Source organism: Dreissena polymorpha, chromosome 3, assembly GCF_020536995.1.
Source record: "Dreissena polymorpha isolate Duluth1 chromosome 3, UMN_Dpol_1.0, whole genome shotgun sequence".
In the NCBI taxonomy this organism is placed as follows: Eukaryota; Metazoa; Mollusca; class Bivalvia; order Myida; family Dreissenidae; genus Dreissena; species Dreissena polymorpha.
In genome coordinates this window covers 142,715,070-142,736,848 of record NC_068357.1, presented here as the reverse complement: position 1 = coordinate 142,736,848, position 21,779 = coordinate 142,715,070, and the positions used below count along the sequence as shown (strand labels likewise).

At 34.5% G+C, this 21,779-nt stretch overlaps 1 protein-coding gene and 1 long non-coding RNA gene across 3 annotated transcripts; one reads left to right on the top strand and one right to left on the bottom strand.

Moving 5' to 3' along the window:
• The first annotated feature begins 1,542 nt into the window (after window positions 1-1,542).
• LOC127871768 (uncharacterized) lies at window positions 1,543-7,442 on the top strand. Of its 2 annotated transcripts, none has more exons than XR_008045543.1 (3): window positions 1,543-1,691; window positions 2,183-2,318; window positions 2,815-7,442. It is a non-coding gene; the product is annotated as an uncharacterized LOC127871768 (long non-coding RNA). The 2 variants fall into 2 exon arrangements; XR_008045544.1 differs by lacking the exon at window positions 1,543-1,691 and adding an exon at window positions 1,844-1,876.
• A 3,048-nt stretch (window positions 7,443-10,490) lies between these two features.
• LOC127873892 (acylphosphatase-1-like) lies at window positions 10,491-16,746 on the bottom strand. The gene is made up of 4 exons (XM_052417994.1): window positions 16,525-16,746; window positions 14,916-14,932; window positions 12,091-12,200; window positions 10,491-10,876 (listed from the first exon to the last, which is right to left on the bottom strand). Exons 1-4 carry the CDS (start codon window positions 16,598-16,600, stop codon window positions 10,753-10,755), a joined length of 327 nt encoding a protein of 108 aa, XP_052273954.1. The 5' UTR covers window positions 16,601-16,746; the 3' UTR covers window positions 10,491-10,752.
• Between the last annotated feature and the right edge of the window lie 5,033 nt (window positions 16,747-21,779).

The window sequence follows — 21,779 nt, the reverse complement described above, 5'->3', positions numbered from 1 at the left end:
GTTTGTCTATTAATAATATTTGTTTGTGGCGAATCGTACCTTGACAAAGTAAAACATGCAGTTTTAATGTTATAACAATTTAATTGATCTGTGTCTGATTGCATTCCTTGAGTGGTTGATCCCTCACTCTGGCTACCAAATATATATGTTTTCCCCGGTTTGTGCAACTGTTTGTTGAGAATTGTTTGAATTTTCTCCATTAAAAGACGTATATGCCTTCTAAAATAAACCATTTCTTCAGTAACTCCAATATCCTCAAGAACGCTAGATACTTTAACAGAAGTTTGTTTCATATCGGCCACTTCCATGTTTGTTTTATCTCGGTCTTAACGCTATTCATAACACATAATGTATCTTATTAAAAAAAACATGCACATGTCATGCAATAATTCAACAACGTTTTGCGAAAACTCACTTTTAGTATCCCCAGCTTAGTTGCAAAATTTAATTTTAATTAATCTCTTACACTGCATAATCCTATCACAGACTACCGTTTCACAAACAAGAGTATAATGTTTCTTATAACGCCTTTAGAATATAACGCATAGCATGTCAGTGTAAAGATAATGTTTCAAGTTCAGACTATATTAAAGTCTTTAACGGGTTTTCCATTCAACAATTGTCTTATTTTGGCAATGCACACAATTATATGCTTTGCACCAGTATTTGAAACTCGAGTTGAAAGTCTTTAAACTGACCATGTGTACGCCGAACAAAAGGCCTTTGTATTTCAAACAAAGTCAAGTGTAAAAACTGGTCAAATATGTCGTCAAGTAAATCTAACATTTATATAGTTGTTACAATTTAAGTTCGTAATCTGCAATTGCGTAGTTCTTTTATGTACTATTAGGAACGATATTTAATGCAATACTGTTCTGTTGATATTCCGATATGCATGGTGAATTAATATCATAGACCTGTAGACACGTATTTGAACTAGATTAAACGTGTACCTTTTTGCGAACTGGGCCCGGTTGCTCAAAGCATCGTTAAGTCTTTACGGACCGTTAAATGATAACGGGCCTGTTAAAATCAGCGTTAGCGTTAACATTGGGTTGCTCAAAATAACGCTGGCTTTTAACGGCCAGTTTAACGCCAGTTTCTGCCGTTAACTTTAATTGAGGTTTAAAGCACAATTAAACAGTTAACGCTAGGTTTCAAAATGGCTGCTATAGCTGTTCTGCCATTTAGGAAACCAAAGGAATTTCGACTGTCACATCATCTTGATGAATTAACTAGTGAAGAGTTTATTGCACGTTATCGTTTTTCTAAGAATGGAGTCTCTTTCTTGGAAAATCTTCTTAAGGACGATTTGCAACGGCAAACAAACAGAAACCATGCGCTGACATCATTCCAACAAATCCTCATAACATTGAGATTTTTTGGTACTGGAGCATTTTATTCAGTCATTGGAGACACTCTAGGATTCCACAAATGTACGGTATCTAGAGTTGTTGAAAATGTAACGGATGCCATCATCAAGCACTTGCACGAGTTCGTTGTGTGGCCATCACCAGTGGAGAAGGAAAGAGTTAAACAAGGCTTTTATGCAGTTGCTGGATTCCCGAATGTAATTGGCTGCATAGATGGAACACACATCCGCATTCAGGCACCTCATGATGATGAAGCTTCATATGTCAATCGGAAAGGCTTTCACAGCATAAATGTCCAAGCTGTCTGTGATCATCAAGGTAAACTTAATGCTGTTTTATTCTTTCCATTGCACATATGTATATATATCATCTGAAATGAATAAATAAATGCATTTAGATCATGTGCTTATTTGTTTGTACTTGTAGATTTTTATTTGCAAAATCAGCGTTCATATGAAATGTTTTGTAAGCATTGTTAGCAGTGAGATATCTAAATTAATCAAGTAAAATACTAAGGATATTATAAATTTGTATCTGATTATTTAATATGTAAAATAAGTTTTACATGTACAACTTACCTGTTATTATTTTTCTTTATCAAATGTTTGAACGTTTATTTTTGGTGCAAGGTTTTAATGGTAATATTAAAAACATGGGAGATAATTTATTGCAGCATTTTAAGAGTCAAAACGGTCGTTAGTTAAAACGGGTTTCGAAAGGGATAAATTATGCCTCATCTTAAATAACTTTAAGGTGTCACACTCAAATACAAAGCCTTCGTGTTCATTTATAGTTTGTGTGTGATACAGGGAAATTTACAAGTGTCAATGCCAGTTGGCCAGGGTCATGCCATGACAGCCACATCTTCAGGACGTCGGGTCTCTGTGCAAAGCTGGAGCGGGAGCATACAAACTTTGCAGATGGTGTGCTGTTAGGAGATAGTGGGTATGTTAAACTTGTTTTAGCTAAATAAAACTTATTGGTGTATATTCAATGGAAACTAGGATAGAATAGTTTTAAGTTATCACAGAAATAAAATTTCATCTAGTGCGGGGCTCGAGTTTGCAACTTGCTTTACCAACTGAGCTGATCTTTCTGACTCACGCACAATTAACGCCTCCTGCAATTTAACTTTGACGCAGACTTCCTGATATTCCTACCTATAACATCTGGCCTCATATAAGTCACCCCAAAGGAAAATTGCGCCCGCTGCGGATCTCGAATCCCTGACAGACACAACAAAATCATAGCAATCTGGCTTACCGCACGGCTGATTCTTTCAAAATACCTCACAATAGTTTTAAACAATAATAATATGTTTTCATACAATTCAAATGTAACATTCCCATATTAAATCTTATTTTAATGAAATGGACATATGCAAATAGTTATGGTGTCTGTTCAAAAGCACTGAACAAATAAAAACTTTCACCACTTTCAGTTACCAATGCAAAGTGTATATGATGACTCCTTTCCTGGCGACGGATTCGGTGGCAAAGGAAAGGTATCAGCAGGCCCAAACCCGGACCTCAAAGAATATGCAAAAATATATGCTTGTGTAATGTTGGCAACTAGGCAAGGAAAATAAAACGTAAAACATTACTCGTAAAATATGTACATACTGACACAATCCAGAACGGCAAAATCAATTTATTTAAAAACATACTTTCAAATAAAGTAGACGCCATGTAACATTAAACACTGTTTATGTTGTTACAAATATTTTACTTTTTACTTTTTGTGTGTCTCCATTTAAAAACAAACATTAGGCTTGTGTGCTCAATTCGAATTGTTCTCCAGATTGTGTGTGCGTGTATTTCGGAGTTTATGAGGCCCTTCAGCGTCTAAAGCTGCATTTTTAGATGCCCTGGGGTGTGCCCCAGTACTCCTACCGTATTAATTTAATTCTCTCACTCAATTGTGGACGACTTTGGTTTTGAATTATACCAGCATTTTAACGGAAAGTTTTTACTATTAGTGTGATATTGTGCCGTTTGGGTAAGCATGAGTATCCGGAGAAAACCGTGCCTGTCCGGTATGGTGACCACCACATGCTTCCGGGAAATAGTCTTGAACCCGGATCGCTAAGGAGAGAAGCGCGTGTACCAATCACTACGCTAAGTCGACAGCCACTTTATGGATTCACCGATAATCAACCCGCTTAAATATAAAGTAGTGTCGGTCCGGGGCAACCGGTACTTTTAAAGCCGGGATCTACACTTGTGGCCATATGAAGGTCAAACGGGGATGAAAGAAACCCTTCGTGAGTTGAAACTGCAGCTTCTTGACATGCTGCCCTTAGCTCTTATTGTAAACACAAGTCAAGCGTCCAATGATTGGAGTACATATGATTACTACTATCTTAACCAAGGTCCATTTGCTAGTGCACAAGATCTCCTACAGGCATACAACACAGGTTCCATAAGGAAAAAAAAAATTCCGCCTGGATACAGAGACACGGTTGCAAAGAGGTACTATACCGGTCAGGAGGATTCCAAACCGCTACGAGCCAACGCATACATGCCTCCGCCCGAACATACGAGCCGAAAGGTCCTAGGTCAATGTCATACTGTCGGCTGGATGGGTTGGTCCTTTGATGTCACAACGAAAATGTTGCGTGGTCCGGCACTGTTTAATGTGTAGTTCAAGAATCAAAGTGTTTCGTATAAAATATCTCTCAATGAAATTGCACTGATATAAGGAAGTGACTCGTTCGAAAGGGAAGATGTGTTCTTTACTGATGCTATCTATGGGATCGGATTTTATTCAGAGACAATGCCAGGTGTAGACTGTCCTGAATATGGTCACCTTCTGGATACGAGCTATTACAATGCACAACCAGGGCAAGCCGTTATAACCAAATCGTTATGTATTTTCGAGAGTGATGTCGAGGGACCACTCTAGCGTCATAAGGCCAATTGGTACCAGTCTTGCCTAAGAGATTCTTGCCTCGTTGTTCGGATTGTTTCATTTCAAACTAAACGACCAGCTCGCTACAAAAATGAAAGCAACTGGACACATTCAGACGTCAAATGGGGATGCGATTTTCCGAATCACGGAAATCTTAGTATTGATGATAGCCCGAGTGCAAGGGATCCTTTTGGTTATCGGATCGGAGATTTTTCACATGAATTATTAATGATCATATGTTCGACGTCAAAGTTTACCTTTCTGTTGTGGTTATTTCTAATATCCTGTATGTGTCAATAGTAATTTGATGCCTTAACTTGGAAGTTACCTTGAAAGATTAACTGTTTTTGGTGGGGGTTGTTCTATTGTATAGGGCTTTTGTTGAAATAATGCTTCAAAAAAAACTTTTCTACGGTTGATCCATTCGATAGCGATTTATTTTCTTAGAAGTAGCGAGACGGTATGTTTTGGATTGAAGTTTATGGAAAAGGACATATCAATCGTAAAAATAATACAAGGTTCACATATATTAAAACGTCGGAAAGGCAAGAAAAAACGTTGAAATTTGTCAATTATATTATTAGATCATGTTATAATGGGACACTGTGGGACTCGGTTTTAGTTTAATATAACCTTAAACCTTATGCAAAGAAAACTGAACATGTGATAATGTTATAGTTATCGCAAATCCCGTTTACTCGTGACACTATTTTCTTACATTTAACTAAGATTGATTTGTCTTTACATTTGTCATAAGCAAATGAACCGGCATTTAAAAAAAGTGTAAACATGTAAACTTAATGCAGGAAATGCAAATATTTGTAAAACATTCCATATAGAAATCTTAATGATTTTTTTCTCACTTGAGGAATAATTTAATTGGTAATTTAACATAATCTTAAGCCGTGATTTTTAAATTAAAGACTAATACAATTTACGTTGAGACAGGGTTGATGATTAAATAAAGAAATACGTCTTTTTAATACATCTTATTAATAAAACTGATAGTGATAAGTTACATAGCTCTTAATCCCTCGCCTACATAATATATAATCCTATAATGCATACGCTATGTTAAATATGAAGGGAATAGCAATAATTGAACATCTTTATAGTACTATAAATAACGCAAAATTATGTAGTATTAACATGCTTTCTTGTATCTCGTTTTGAGCTTTTTTTATTATTTTAATACAGATCAATAAAGTATGGAAGGAGAATAATCCTTAAAAGGCAACATGTATACATACACGGGTATGCGAGGAGTATAGCGTTTCAACGAATAATAGCACGTGCGGATAAACTACTATGGCATATAATATAACTTTCATTTAAATAGCTGTTAACTAGTTATTTGCCAAATTTATTATGGATCATCGCCTTGAAGTATTCGTCTGCTAGGTTTAATGGCCTTAATCCGATTGTTTAAACGCATTTCAAAGCGTTTCGAGGAAAGCAGATAAACGCAACAGGGCAGAATTCCAGTAAAATAGGATTGCAAAAATAAACTGTCCAAAAGTCGAGAGCTATTATTAATGTAGGAAAACCCATATTTTAAATTTGGAATCAGGCAAAAACATTTTCGCTAGAAACGAAACTTTTCCCTCAAACAATGAGTTTGCTTAGCAATAATACTGTTACATAAGAAGGAAACCAAATATAACTCAAATATAACAAATTCAGTGGCCTAATCCTTATATATGCATATGTCATTATATGATTTTGAAATGTCCATATTTTTATTCGCTGACGATAAAGCATTAGAATCGGATATTGTTTCTGCATTGGAGCAACGACTGAACTATTTGCAGTTACGTATGTATATGCAACTATTGCACTGAATATAATTTAGAAGTTTTTTTTTAAATAATTTTTAAACAATTCATCCTCTAGAAAATCATGTAAATTTGTTTAATATATACAAGTGCTAAAAATGTTTATAAAAGCAAAACGCATGTTTCGCTGCTTTTCTAAGATGAGTGCCTGGCCATGCCCTTTTATTGTTATTTTAAGTTAGTTCATATGTTTTTATGCATTTTTTATTTGATAACATTTCCTGGTTAGTTATACAAATGGGTATTTTCTGAGCAACATTTTTCCTCTCTAGCATTTGGTTTTGTTTGGAATAAAAAATACGTCGTAAAAACAACACTTGTTTATGCCACCGGTAGGGTGTCACGGAATAGTCGCACTATCCGTCCGTATGTCCGTACGTCCCTCGGCATCCAGGTCAGATGTTTTTCCCCAAAACGCTTTAAGTTATATTATTATTGACTATGTAACGGGCATAGGACTTAACATTTTTCTGAAAAATATTATTCTTTTGGAATTTATTTATAAAAGCTTGCATATATTGAACAGATTAGTTGTGCTTGAGTCTACCTTTATGACTTAAAGATCAAGTTTGCTTTTTTCCGGTTAATTGATATCTGACGATGTTACGGGCAAGGGAATTTTCTTTAAAATAAAACTTTTCCGGAATTATTTCCGAAACAATTTCAGAAACGTATCTATTTTAGGTGTGTGGGTCTTCCTACATGACTTACGAAACAAGTTAGAGTTTCGTTCCGGTCCTTCGATTTTTAGTAAATTACGGACCTGGGACTTAACCATTTCTCTAAAATAGCTTCAAAGTGCAGTTGGGATGGGGGTTGCATTGTGTACAAAAACACAGCTATTGTTGTTTCAATATTTACAAGGCTCTAAAATGTATTTTTATACAGTGTTGATCTCCAAATTACAATGCTTTTTTCTAATTGAGTTATAAACGTAGGGTTTTAAGATGATTAGACGATTTGTCTTTGTTCATTTAGACACGCGTATGTCTGTCTCAGAACAGCAACCGATCAACCAATGATTGAACAAGGCAGATATAATCTAGATTAAAATAAAAGACTATGCCAAATGTGAAAATCAGTTGCTGAAAACGGAGGTTGTCTTGCTGATGTCTTTCATATGCATAAAGTTTATTACCAAACTGAATTACGTGATGAAAACGTTCTAAGAAAAAACGGAATATGTTGCGTATATCACAAGCTGTCTGGCTTCGCCACAAACGAGTTTTACTTTGTTCACAATAACATGTATTGGTTTACTTTATTGTTTACATATTGATTTATGTGTATTTTGTAGCAAGGGTCGGTGGACCAAAAAAGCAAATAAACCAACTACATTATTTTTACAATTTCTTTAGAAATGCCTTTGATTGTAGACTACATTTCACATGTAGACTATATATTGCTATTTCTATGTGATTATATAGCGTACTTGCACCAGTAGACTTATGAGAACAATAAGTTGTATAATATACGCGAATATACGCACGAAAACTGGCATACGACTCCAGTAAAGGTGTTTCCTATGACAATATATTCATAATAAGAACCATATGACCATGTCAGTAAAGTAAATGTAGCAAAATATATGTAAATTCAGTCATTGACTTCCATCGTATTTAACAGCCAGCCATTGTTTATATAGATGAGTAGCACGAGAGCGTTTATGTTTTATAGACAGCCAACCAATGTGACTCACAGACCTTCGGGCTACTTTTTACTTCAGTTCATCTAACTTTTCGTTTCGTTACTTTCGTATCGTAAATATGCCATTGCATTTCGAGATACATGATAATTTACACTTTCTTTAATTTGCGATGAAACTTACACCGACATGCACGTAACGCGTCCTATCTGTAGTTACTATCCTTGTTGTTGAAAACAGCACATGCATTTATTTTAAATTGCGACCATGTTAACCTTGATTTTACTGACTATGAGCTTTACCTGAAACGTGTTAGTGTTTCATTAAATATGATGGAACTAACTTTTTCCATTTTAAATATTACACTTCAATTCGTTATTCTTTTTGTGCGTTGTAACGCACTATAAAATACAAGTCTTCTCTTTAATTACTTCCCTGTTGTTGAACTCGGCGCAAGAAGTTATTTGCTCACGACTGCATCATGAGCAAACACGATTCTTTTTTTCTGAACCTTTTTACCACACAGAAAGAAGGAAAACATCACGTTGGTATACGGCTATTTGGACTGCTGTTTTTTTTTATTATGTAAAGTTAAATCTAAAAACTGACAATAGACGCCAGTAGCGATCAATGGACGTCAGTATGAATGGAGTATCAATATCCAATGATCCGATGCAACCGTTAATCGACCATGTCTGCGATCTTATAGCCTGTGTGACAGAAGGACGTCAACACAAGTTTAACGTAAAGAACGACGAATCTATTGAACATAATTCTTATGGACGAATGTTTAAAAGCTGGTAAAACCATTCTTGAAGATCAAAGCATGATGTCTGTATTATAATAAAGGCCACTGACTAAATAACATCATACTATTAACTGCAGAATCACATAATTTGTCGCACAATCGTGCATATTAAAAATACACACGAACGCCTTGTTTTAACTATCATGAAAGCGTAAATATTTTATTGTTTGAAAATTGTTTAAACGTAATTGGAGAGTCATATCATGCTAATACATTTTTTTTTTAGACATTTACCCTTATCTTTTAATGTTGCACATATTGATTGGTTACCATTTGTTATATGCAATGACCAATCAATGAAGAAAAATGTGCGGGTTGGTGCGATTTTGGTACAGGTAACTGTCTATGTCAAGGGTTCGATTTCGTTTCATGTGCAGTATCTGTACTGAACGTCAATAACACGAATATACCGATGAAACAATTAGACCGCACTATCAGACAAGGACGCAGACGACCAGGAGAGATTGAACAGCGAATTACTATATTAATGATGTATGCATAAACAGTTTTTGTTAAGTATTTATCATCATAAGATTTTCCGAAATTGTTGGAACAACAGTGTACTGCCGCGCGAAGATGATATAATATTCTTTATTTCTTATTTACAGTAATGACATCCCATCCTTCGTTAAAAACTCAACACTTGATCTTTACGCAGACGATTCAACAATACACGTGACGTATCGGATTATAAATTCAAAATATGCAACATGGTGCTCCTTTAACAACATGTCATCCAAACAAAACTAAATGTACGATTTTATAAAAAGCTCGTAGTTCTACTGACACCTTAGACTTAATATTAATGGCATTATCCTTGAACAAATCAAAGAATTTAATTTACTAGGAGTTACGATTGATGAGCATCTTACATGGCAATCGCACATAAACAGCGTATGCCGTAAACTTAACTATACACTGGCATTATTAAAACGAATAAACTCGTTTATTAACTATGAAACAAAGACACTATTTTACAACTCATATATAAACGACTATGGATTATTGTTGCGCATTATAGTGTTCAGCAACACAGTCACACTTACGTTAAATACATTCGATACAAAAATCAGCTGCTAAAATAATACTGAATAAACCATATTCAACTCCTTTCGCTCCTTTATTCAAAGAACTTAGTTGGTTGACATTAACTAACAGATGTACTTGCGTAATTGGATCTATTGTTCATAAGATTTTAATAAGCACAATGCCCTCTTATTTGACTAATGTTATTCATATCTCAAATAACAATGTGTACGCTCTTAGATCCACCACCCACACTGATATATCATCTATTCCGTTTAGAACAAATTATGGACAACGAGCGTTTACGTTTTGTGCACGAACCGTATGTAATTTCATTCCAATAAGCATCCGACAAGTGTCTCCAAATACTACATTCAAAATAAAATGTTAAGAATAACTACCAACAAATCATGTATCAAAACATGTATGCTCACGTGATAGTTGTTTCTATGTTAATACTTTGTTGTAATGTGTCTGATGTGATTTATTTTGAAAGATTGATTTTTGTATCATATTTTGCATATTTTGTATTACATAATCATCATCATCATCGTCACCATCATCATTGTCGTCGTCTTCGTCGTCGTCCACGTCGTCCAAATTGATAAGGAAGTTATTATGACATTCAACTGTATAGTTCATTTTTTCCCTTGTACCGGTATGTTCCTATGCATGTTTCAAAATATATACTTGTGTTACAGAATGTAACTGAAGACCACATTGTAAAAAATAAATTATTTCTTAATGTGAATTCACATGAAAGAATGTAGTTATATTTTATTATATAACTATATATTATATTAACGTTTGTAAAAAAAATAATTAAAAACAAAGGTTTGATTGTTGTTGCTGGTTTAAATTGCATGAAATGTTTGTAATGAAGTGAACGTATGTATGTGAACATGTATTTTAATACAGATGACACGAACACAAAACTGACAGATACAGATAGCAAAATATCGAATGTTCTTACTAGTTTATCTAATTATATAAACATAATACTGATAATAAAAGTGTAATACTTTAAGTAACTGAACATATCAACGCATTGTAGTTGTATGTAATGCATATATAAATATATATTGTGATTGTTCGTTCACGCAATTCCAGACTAAAATCGCCGGCACCCGGACGTTGTCTTTAAGGACAACGGAACTACCAGTCGCTGGGGGAGATGGTGAAGTGGTGATGGTCGAGATTAATGAGCTCGCGCTCGTTGCTGAACTTGCACGCCAGGATGACGCACTGCGGACTGCCGACTGTGCAAAGCCATTCTTTCCTACAATTGGAGAATACATTTATAAGCCTGAATAAAATCACTCAAGACAGCAAAGCATTCATACCACGGAACACGATTTAATATGGCTGTCCGCTTAGCGAGGTAGTTAATGAATCCCCGTACCCGGAACTTGTGATTTCTACCGTGGTCACCATAACAGAGTGTGGATTTCCTCCGAGCAGTCCCGTCTACCCACAGCACAAGACCACACTAAAATTGAACTTTTTTCAGTAAAAACTAAATAACCGCACAAAGTGCAGCTATAATATTAAAAATTCGTCCAAACTTTCGTGAGTCTAATAAGAACATTAGTTAGGACTGCTGGGTCTTTACACAATGCGGTCTCTGGCCCGGAAGGACCTCATTCAATTCGAAATACACACACATGCACATTCGATTTATTATTTAAAAGTATAAACATAGTATAACAGTTTAAAAATTAGCTTTTTATACGCAGTTTACATTCTTTATTTCAATATCATAAAATTTATTAATATGACAATCAAAGTCCGGTGTGATACTCAAGGACAGATCTCGTGTGAGCACTTTGACAATCTACACTAGATTGTGGTTGACCATACCATATACTTCACAGAATCTGAGAATCATGTTTGACTTTAGATTAACATGAATCTGTAGGTGTTTGAGTCTATCAGTCCGTGTCTAGTAAGTTGAAATCTCGAATCTCGAGCGTTGTTATTTTGGGGAATCTGAAACACGTTACACCATACTTCTTTCGGGGAATATTCGTCGTTTTCGCGAGGCTTGTGTAAGTAGGAAATGTATACTATCTTGAACCAGATATTATGAATGTTTTTACCACATGTATGGCACTATACAATATGTTTGCAGATAAATACCCGATTCATATCACCCACCGATTGTCATTTTCTAAGACTACCCGGATAACCTTTATACATTCCGACGTCAACCGTGTATCAATAATTCTTTTCCCCATAGACCTAAGAGTAATATTAAATTTTCAATAACGTAATTTAGCACCGCAATGACAAATGGTATGAACGTTTATAGAACTGTAATGGGTCCGTTTAAATCGTACACATACTAAAATTTACCATATGTTTGTCTTGTTAGAATGTAATAGTAATAATGTAAATCAATTCCATCTGCGTGTTCTTAAAGCAAACAGATAAACCATAACATTCCAGTCGGCGCCTAATAAAACTTGAATGGCAGTGTCCCTGTTTTCTTACATGAGAGCGACGCGGCCTTTGTCCCCCTGAATGTTTCCCGTGATGCCCCCGGTCCGAGTGTTCTTTATCCAGCCCGTCACACCCAGCTTGTTAGCTGCGTGCAGCGCGTACTGAAATCGCAGAAGACGTGACATAATTCAATATTCATATCAAATGATTACTACATTATCAAATGACACTTAGCTCTCGATGTATGTTTTTCATTGTGTGTATAATCAACACTCATACAATGAAGAGAAACTGTGGAGAGAACAAGAAAAGAAACAGCAGCATTCCTTAAGAATATATATTTTTTATTTCCTCCAGGGTAGGAGAGCAGAACATATATACAGCAAGCATGCAATCAGAATTAAGAACAGTTTGACTGCACGTTGTATGTTATAGTGACATATACATGGTTAGAGCAAAAATAAAATATATTGAAGTAATGAATAGGTACATTAAGAATATACATTCTGATAATTGAATTAATGAATACGTACAATAAGAATATACATTTTGACAATTGACAATATCACCATAAAGTAACATAAACAATAAACAGTGCGACAGCAATTGTCAAAATATTGTTATGCCTTGCAGTTTCTCCTCCCATGTTCATTGTTGTGTAGTTCAAAAGTAAACAATTGTCATTTGTTAATTATTGTAATCACTCATCTATCACTCCTTCATCAGGTTTATACATATAGTTTAAGGACAGCACATATACGCTGAGATGATGATTTGGCATGTGTACTTAAAAGATCATTAACCAAAAGTATTTGTAAAAACTTACTGTCAATGTCCAAACTTAAATGAAGCTAGTCCAACCGTCATCTTGCAATGATTCTTTTGATTATATCCATTTCCAAGTGACTTAACATTGTATAATTTTAATAATACAACTACAAGTTACTTTAAGATACTATTTCATTGTCGTTAAATGTTCAATCGTGTTGCCTATTGTGTAAAATTCGTCATTCCTAAAAAGCACTTTTCAGCAATTTCAATATTTCGGATATATTGTACCGTAATATTTCTTCTGTAATAACTGCATTTTTGTTTAGGTCAGAGAGAAGTTTATTTGTTAATTGTTAGATGTAGGATCTTTTGCTCATCTATATATGCTCATAAAATGTTTTGTTAGTTAAAATATAATATTATTGTTGAATGTTTGCCGCTAGAGAACTTTGTTTAGGACTTAGAATTCCTAAATGCATTTGATTGGTTGTTGTAATCCGAAGTCAATTTGATTGGCTGAGGAAATTCCAAAGTCGTTTTGATTGTTAGTGCGCAGAATCACGCATACTCCTTTGTCCTAAGTTGCTGAGCGACAGGTATAAATAGCGCGGATAAACAACATTTGGTATCTTTCATGATCACAAAATGTCCGTTCATTACGGCATAAAAATCAGATTTTCATTAATTATTTAGATTTTATTGACAGATCTTCTCCATTCTAAGAACGGTAAGCTATTTTACAAGTTAAAAATTACTTTACATCTTTGGTTACAGTATTTAGTGCATTAAAATGATTCATCCTATGTTTTAATGAACTCCAGAGCGCTCAAGAATTTATCTGCGCTATAAGAAAATACTGGTTTTAAGATCTGTGTTTAAAGTCTAGATGAAAGTGCCTTTTGAAACATGTCGACTTTATAATGCGATAGTGTTAGTAACTTTTAGTATCTGCAAATAAAAGATGTTGAAAACACGAACCGCAGTTGTTTTGAAGCCATCCTGACAAGAGCGTCCAAACCATAGGCTGGGTACAACTAAATGGTAGCGGTATACTACAATATTGATACAATTCAGTGACATGTCTGAGCGATTCGTTTCTACCCCTGACTATTCACTGAGGTTCTCTTGACGAAATCGAAATTCAAGAGTAAATTATCTAGTGAATAGTAGTTTACATAAGTGTAAGATGACCCTCAACTGATCATGAGAGTAGCAGAACGGCGAGCGTGATAATATTGTATTAAGATACATACGCATCTTTCAAAAATCATTTCTTGAGAAAGACATCGAAACGTAAAGATCGTCAAAATATGTAATTTAATACACTTTATCTTTTAAAAGCTGAAAAGCAGCCATCGTAATAGAAAAGTTTGAGAAGTGCCCATTTTCATTTTATGAGCTGAGTTTCAGCAACGATACGGTTTGCCGAAAGGCGTTCATTGGCATTAATGTCGTAAATCGGAATATTCCGATGCGGTTAAAGACACGTTCCCACAGCCGCTTTCGCTGTGCATCATTGGTGATATTCGTATTGTAAATGCTTTCATATACTACACGTGGTAATGCATTGTTTAATAATACACTATGTTACATACAATTAGTTGTCCACAGTCTGAGTACCGCTATCCTATCGAATTTGGTTCGCAACAACATCTTAAACATGCGTCAAGTTATGTACAACGAGTATACAAAGTAGAAAGGGATATGAACGTTACATTATTATGATACAGAGTTGTCAATTTTCCTCTATAAAAACTCTGAATTTCGTAAAAATGCACACTGACTGCTATGCGAAGATAAAATACATACGTTGTGCGCTAAATCAAAACTTATAAATGCAATCTCAAATGGTCATTAAACTGCATGAGTGAAATAAGTACGATTCGCGCTGTGGGAAAACGGGGCTTAATGCATGTGCATTTTCGCTTAAAATAGACTTTCATTTATACGGAAAACACGTTATTCCATAAACACGTTAAGTTTCGTCCCTGATTAGCCTCGTATGTTTGTTCAATGAATTACACACATAAATGATACTTTATATTATATGCATCATATTTACATTAGATACATGATGTTGACATTGTTAAACATAAATACTTTACCTTTCTGAAGAAAACCCCTGAAATGAAATAAAACAGCGATAAACAAAGATATCAGTGCAATTTTAGTATCTACATAAGCGTTCAATTAAAAAATCACGTTTAGATGATATCTTATGAAAACTAGAAGGCTGCCGTAAACATGTCAAGCCCGTTTGCAATAATGACAAACATATATATATATATATAAATATATATAATTACATAGACCATTACCTTTGAATAGGGCCATTACGCGTAAAATGTTCTCCAAGTAGCGTGACGTTATTAGGCGTGTTATTTTATTTTAAAATTGCTGTTAGAATGATGAGGCCAAAGTCTGTAAAAGCTATGTCATGTCCATATTTTGAGCATTGACCTGTAAGTTTGACCTTGACCATTGACCTCAGGGCACAGACACTCCAACAACACGTTGTTACCAAATAACCAAAATCATGCGAACATGGGTCTTATGTCATTTGCGTCTAGCGTTTGTACAGACCAGCCAGCGAAGTCGCGCAATCTGGTCATGAGCTAACCAAACCGCTATGAAGTCACGCAAGGTTTCGTGGTCGAATTAACGGATAGCGTAGCTATCAAGACTGCGAGAATGCACAACCTCGTCTGGGCCACGCTGGTCGCATATGGCATAAGATTGCTTTCGCCTTACCCGGGTCATTTTGTGAACATTTTTGACAACAATTGTCCGATAAATGATGAAAGTAATAGTCTACACGAGTTGTATGATGCAAGTGTTTGAGCAGTTACCATTATGTTGGCCGTGACCTTTTAACTTGAGATACAGGACCTGCGCGAAATGAATGGCGACGCTACTATCAGGACATTACTTAAGTCTGATTTTCCGATGTTTATGTACATTTCACATATGTATTTATGGACAATGCATGTTAGTGTCCGGTTCATAGGTTTACCATGCAGTGTAGGAATTCGATATGCATAGTCCCACATGATCATCATATAAAGATGACGTCTCGCAGGCAACAGCCATGTCGCTCGTTTCAAGGTCAATGTCACATTTTTTTTTTACTTATTCCTGATGTGTACCTAGTGAACATACATGCTCAAAAATTAGCTGTATATTATGGGATTTTGAAATAAATAAACAGAGAACATCATATAAAGACAACGTGTCGCATACAACAACAAATGTCAGTTGCGACCCTGACCTTGAAGTGAGGGACGTTGTTGTTTCTAATTTATTTATAAATTGTATAAAGTTATCAACAAAGTTTGGATCGAAAATGAGCATATACTGTCATTCTAAAGATTGTACATGTGTCAAATATATGAAATATGCTTTATGTGCAACCACAATCACGAGGGATTGTACATAGTTGCTGTACAAGCTGTGTGCACAGAGTATAATTTTATTGTTTATTCGGATGATCATAAATTTCATGACGTTTGGCAAGCCAATTTTTTTCACCTGTATACTGTAGTGACAACGCAATATGTACCGTGCGTTCCGGCGATGCGACCTACCCGAAGAGAAAATTAATATACATGTACATACCAAAGAAGCAACAGCGACCTATGTGCATACACCGTTGCATGCTTGCTTAAAAATTGTTAACTTGTTTATAAAATATATAATTAATAGGCAGTATCTTACCCTGAACGAGTCCAACTATTTCGAAATCGACTGACAGAAACCTCGAAGGATCCGTGTAGTTTGGATAATCCGTCATTTTTTTGTTTACCGTTGTTACTTAATGCAACAAATCCTTCTTTATGAGGCAGTATTATCAATTATACATGCACGCTACTTGTTTGGCGTTGGCTTATTGGCTAATTGAAAGTAGTGTAGATCGTATTGATCACTTCTCTATTGGAATATAGGATATCGATCTCGATAGCAAAAATCAATTACACACATAAAAGCGCATTGAAAACTACATGCGGCTAAATACGAATGAGAATTTAAACGATTCACTTGCGTTCACATAAAGGAGACATATGAACAAAGTTTCGTATATTTTAAGAACTTTCTGCAATTATCATTACTTTAATAAAACGTTATAGTTCATCTGCAATAACACGCAGCAAATGTTATCTGTCAACAAATACGCCTTTCGGATTAAAATACGTTCTTAATAACAAGAACGCTCAACTAAGAGGCTGCCATATATATACAGGAGCATTTGTTATTTTGACACAAAAACAATTAAACATATATATTTAGGAATCGGTATATCTTTAGTTGACATTTCATCTACGTAAGTCTGTTAAAAATATAAAACTGGTAATTCATGATTACGATGTATAAAATAATTAAGAGTCGATTGAACATATGAAGGGGGGGGGGGGGGCGGATTAAATGTGTACATAAAAGCTCAAGCCGGATACCGAAAAAGTATGGGAACTATTGATAATAGTTTTGTATTTGTACTGCATGGTATTATTACGCATAGTTTGAATCAACATAAAAAAAATGTACACATCATTTGTCGACATAACGAAGGCATTTTACTTCAAAGTTAGAGATATCATATGTTATACATACGATAAAATTAGGGATACGCCCGGTAAAATTTTAAAAATGGTAAGATCGATGTACAATGTTGTTAAATCGAAATAAAAAATAATAAAGAAACCATTAATGGTTCGTTTACATGCTATTTGGTAGTAAGACAAGCTAAATCTATATCGCCATTTTTGTTTTCCAGGTATTACAATGATATAGAGGAACATAGTATGCTTAATAAGTTTGAAGGAGTTAACCCATTTATGCATAGAGTCTAGAAAAAAGGCCTTGTCAAACAGCGTAGACCCAGATGAGACGCCGCATGATGGGACGTCTCATCTGGGTCTGCGCTGTTTGCTTTAGGGAATTTTGGTAAGAAATACTCTAAATATAGAAACAAATAAACTAGACATCCCTAATTTTGGAAATAAATTGATCCAATTTAGAAGGATAGGAGAGTCCACTAGGCATAAATGGATTAATATTGGTATGTTAAAATTGCTTCTATTGTTATATGCTGATTATATTGTTATTTTTGCGAAATCGGAAGCTGGACTTCAAAATGGGTTGTATTTATTAGAGCAGTATTGTTCTAAAATGGAAGCTATGTGTTAATGTGAATAAAACAAAACTTCTGATTTTTAAAAAGGCGGACAGAATAGACGCAATTTACATTTTTTTCACAAACGCCACATTTTAGAAACAATTAAAAGTGTTACATACCTAGGTATAGTATTTATCACTGGGGATTCTTTTTCATTAACGTATGACGCACTCTCGGGACAGGGCTCTTAAAGCAATACACAAGCTGAAAGCAACTTAAGTTAATTACGCAGATATATCAGTTAATCATATACTTATTAAATGAGTATTGTGCTAAATGGAAACTCTGTGTAAATATCAATAAAACAAAGATAATGAGTTTTAAAAAAGGGGGACAAAATAGAAGAAATTTGAAGTTTAGATATCAAGGAAATGAGCTTGAAATTGTAAATAAATTTACATATCTTGGAATAGTATTCACAACGGGTGGATCTTTTTCAGCAACATATGACGCGCTTTCGGGGCAGGCCCTAAAAGCACTTTTTAAGTTAAAATCAAATTTGATGAAATTTACAAATATCTCAGTAAGCCATAGTCTCGAATTATTTGATAAGCTTATTGAACCAATTTTAAGTTATGGGTGTGAAGTTTGGGGATTAAACCATAGCATCCAAATTGAACGAATACACCTACGTTATTGTAAACAGTTGCTAGGTGTCCGATCTCAAGCACAAAATAATTTCATTTACGGGGAACTTGGACGTAAACCCCTAATAAATAAACGGATTGTTTATGTTTTAAAATATTGGTTAAAAATATTACAATCGGATGATGTTATATATATATTAAAATTGTTAATAATATGTTATTACATGATCTTGAACTTCATCCCGAAAACAATTATTGGGTAAAATCTGTAAAACATATATTAAATACTCTAGGTTTCGGTGAGGCATGGTATTTTCAGGGAGTAGGGGACGTTAATTGTTTTATATCTATTGTAAAACAACGCATATCTGATATTAACGTTCAAGGTTGGATAACCGAGTTACAACAAACTACAAGGGGTAAAAACTATTGCATTTACGGAAATTTTAGATTTCAGCCTTATCTCAATGTTGTAAATATTTCAAAATTTAGATTCGAGTTAACGCGACTAAGAGTATCTGCTCACATACTTGAAGTCGAAGCAGGGCGGTGGCACAAGCCTGAAAAGACACCGTATGATAACAGAAAATGTAAACACTGTAACGTTCTCGAAGATGAGTTTCATTTCTTACTCGAATGTCCAGTTTTTAATAGTCTTAGAAAACAATATATGCATAAATATTATTGGAATCACAAAAATATGTTAAAATTTATCGAACTCTTACAAACTGACAATGCAAAAACAATTAAAAATCTTGCATCATTTATTTTTTAAGCAGCTAAATTGCGAACAGAATTGTATTATCAATAGTTTCTCTCCATGTACTACTGCCTATTTGTAGTCAAAGCAATAAACACATCATGTATACACTTTCTTAGAACATTCAATTATATTTGAATAAGAAACGACTCTACAATATGCATATCTATATACTTACCTTAAATTACTTCGTAACGGTAAACACTGTAAAACATTTATATACCTGTTTAAAATAGCTGTTTATTTCAATATGCATGTCTTTAGAGTTGCAAATTCATGTATTTTTAAATCTAAATTTATATTGCTAAAAATTATATATGTAAATGCCTGTATGTCATTGACCAATGTTGACTACATTGTGTGTTATATGTATGTATACTCATGGGCTTCAAGCCTAATGTATTTTGATTTAAAACCATACTTGAGCTTTTTGATAAACTTATTGAATCTATTAAATGCTATGGTTGGGAAGTACGGGGGGTAAAGAATATTGTTCAGATTGAAAAAATACATATGCGATTCTGTAAACATCTGTAAGTGTGATGTTGAAAACACAAATTACAAATGTAATTTTGTTTATGTAGAACTGGGACGTGTACCGTTTATAAATAGCGTGTCATTTGTGTTTTGAAGTACTTGTTTTAAATAGTACAATTTGATGATGTCAAGTACATAAAAATCGTTTATGATATGTTATAACATGATCATGTTATATACACTGAAAGAAGTCTTGGGTTAAATCTCTCAAGGTTTTATTAGACAGATTGTGATTTAGTAAAGCATGTTTGTTTTTCAATGGGTAGGAGATATTAATATATTTTTATCCATAGCTAAACAACGAATATCTGATATGTTTTTTGCAAACCTGGTCAAGTGAAATGCAAAACAGAACCAGAGGTAGAAGTTATAGCCTTTACAGTAGCTTAAAATTCCAACTACATTTAAATGTATTAAATGTTTCAACTTAAAATTGCGTTAACTCGTTTAAGAGTATCTGCCTACAGACTTGAAGTGGAAGCAGGGAGATGGCACAATCCTGAACAGATACCGTTTCAAAACAGAAAATGCAAACACTGTAACATTAATGATTTTTAGCTCGACTTTTCGAAGAAAAATGAGAGCTATACTACTCGCCCCGGCGTCGCCGTTGATGAAAGTTTTTTTATAAAGTCAAATAACTTTAACACTATCAAAGTTAATTAACTCAAACTTAGAATACTTATTTATGGCAACAAGACAACTGTGTATGTCAAGTTGCATAACTCTGTCAGCATTATTTTTAGAGTTATGCACCTTTTTATACTTAGAAAATTGAAATTTTTTGTGAATAGGTCCACTTTATTCCTAAAGTATCAAAGCTATTTGCTTGCAACACTTACTAACTATCATAAGGGGACTGTGCATGCAAAGTTATGAAACTCTGACTGGCATTTTGACAGAATTATGGCCCATTTTATACTTAAAAAAATTAAAATTTGGTTACGTTTTGTGTTTTGGTCTATTTTACTCCTAAAGTATCATAGCTTTTACTTTCAGACTTGGAACACTCGCTAACTATCATAAGGGTACTGTACAGGACAAGTTGCATAACTCTGGTTGGCATTTTGACGGAATTATGGCCCTTTTTTGACTTAGTATAGGTAACTTTGAATATTTTGATAAATTTTGTGTTAAGATGCACTTTACTTCTAAAGTACCAAGGTTATTGCTTTCAAACTTCAAATACTTTCTTACTATAATGAAAGTACTGTACCTTGCAAGTTAAATTTGACCTTGACCTTTGAATGACATTGAATCTCAAGGTATAATAAATAAATTTTACTTAAATTGCTATAACTCTTCTTTATTTAGGATCAGATTTGATTCATACTTTGACAACACAACGCTTACCTTACATACAACAATGGACTCCGTATTTTGTAATATCATCTAATAAATGACCACACACCCACAGTATTCCCCCTCTCAACCCCCCCCCCAACACACACAAACAGATTTTTTTAAACATGGTAAAAAACACAAATATTTATTTGTATGCCCCCGAAGGCGGCCCCAACCTAGAATTCCCCCCCCCCCCCCCAATTTTTATTATTATTATTTTTCCCTTTTTATGTCCATGGTAGCAGTTGAACTGTCCGTCAGTCTGTGCGTCCGTCCGAAAACTTTAACATTGGCCGTAACTTTTGCAATATTGAAGATAGCAACTTGATATTTGGCATGGATGTGTATCTCATGGAGCTGCACATTTTGAGCGGTTGAAGTTTAAGGTCAAGGTCGTCCTTCAAGGTCAAATGTCAAATATATGGCGTCCGTCCGTAAACTTTTGCAATATTGAAGATAGCAACTTGATATTTGGCATGCATGTGTATCTCATGGAGCTGCACATTTTGAGTGATGAAAGGTTACGGTTAAGGTCATCCTTCAAGGTCAAAGGTCAATGTCAAAGATCAAA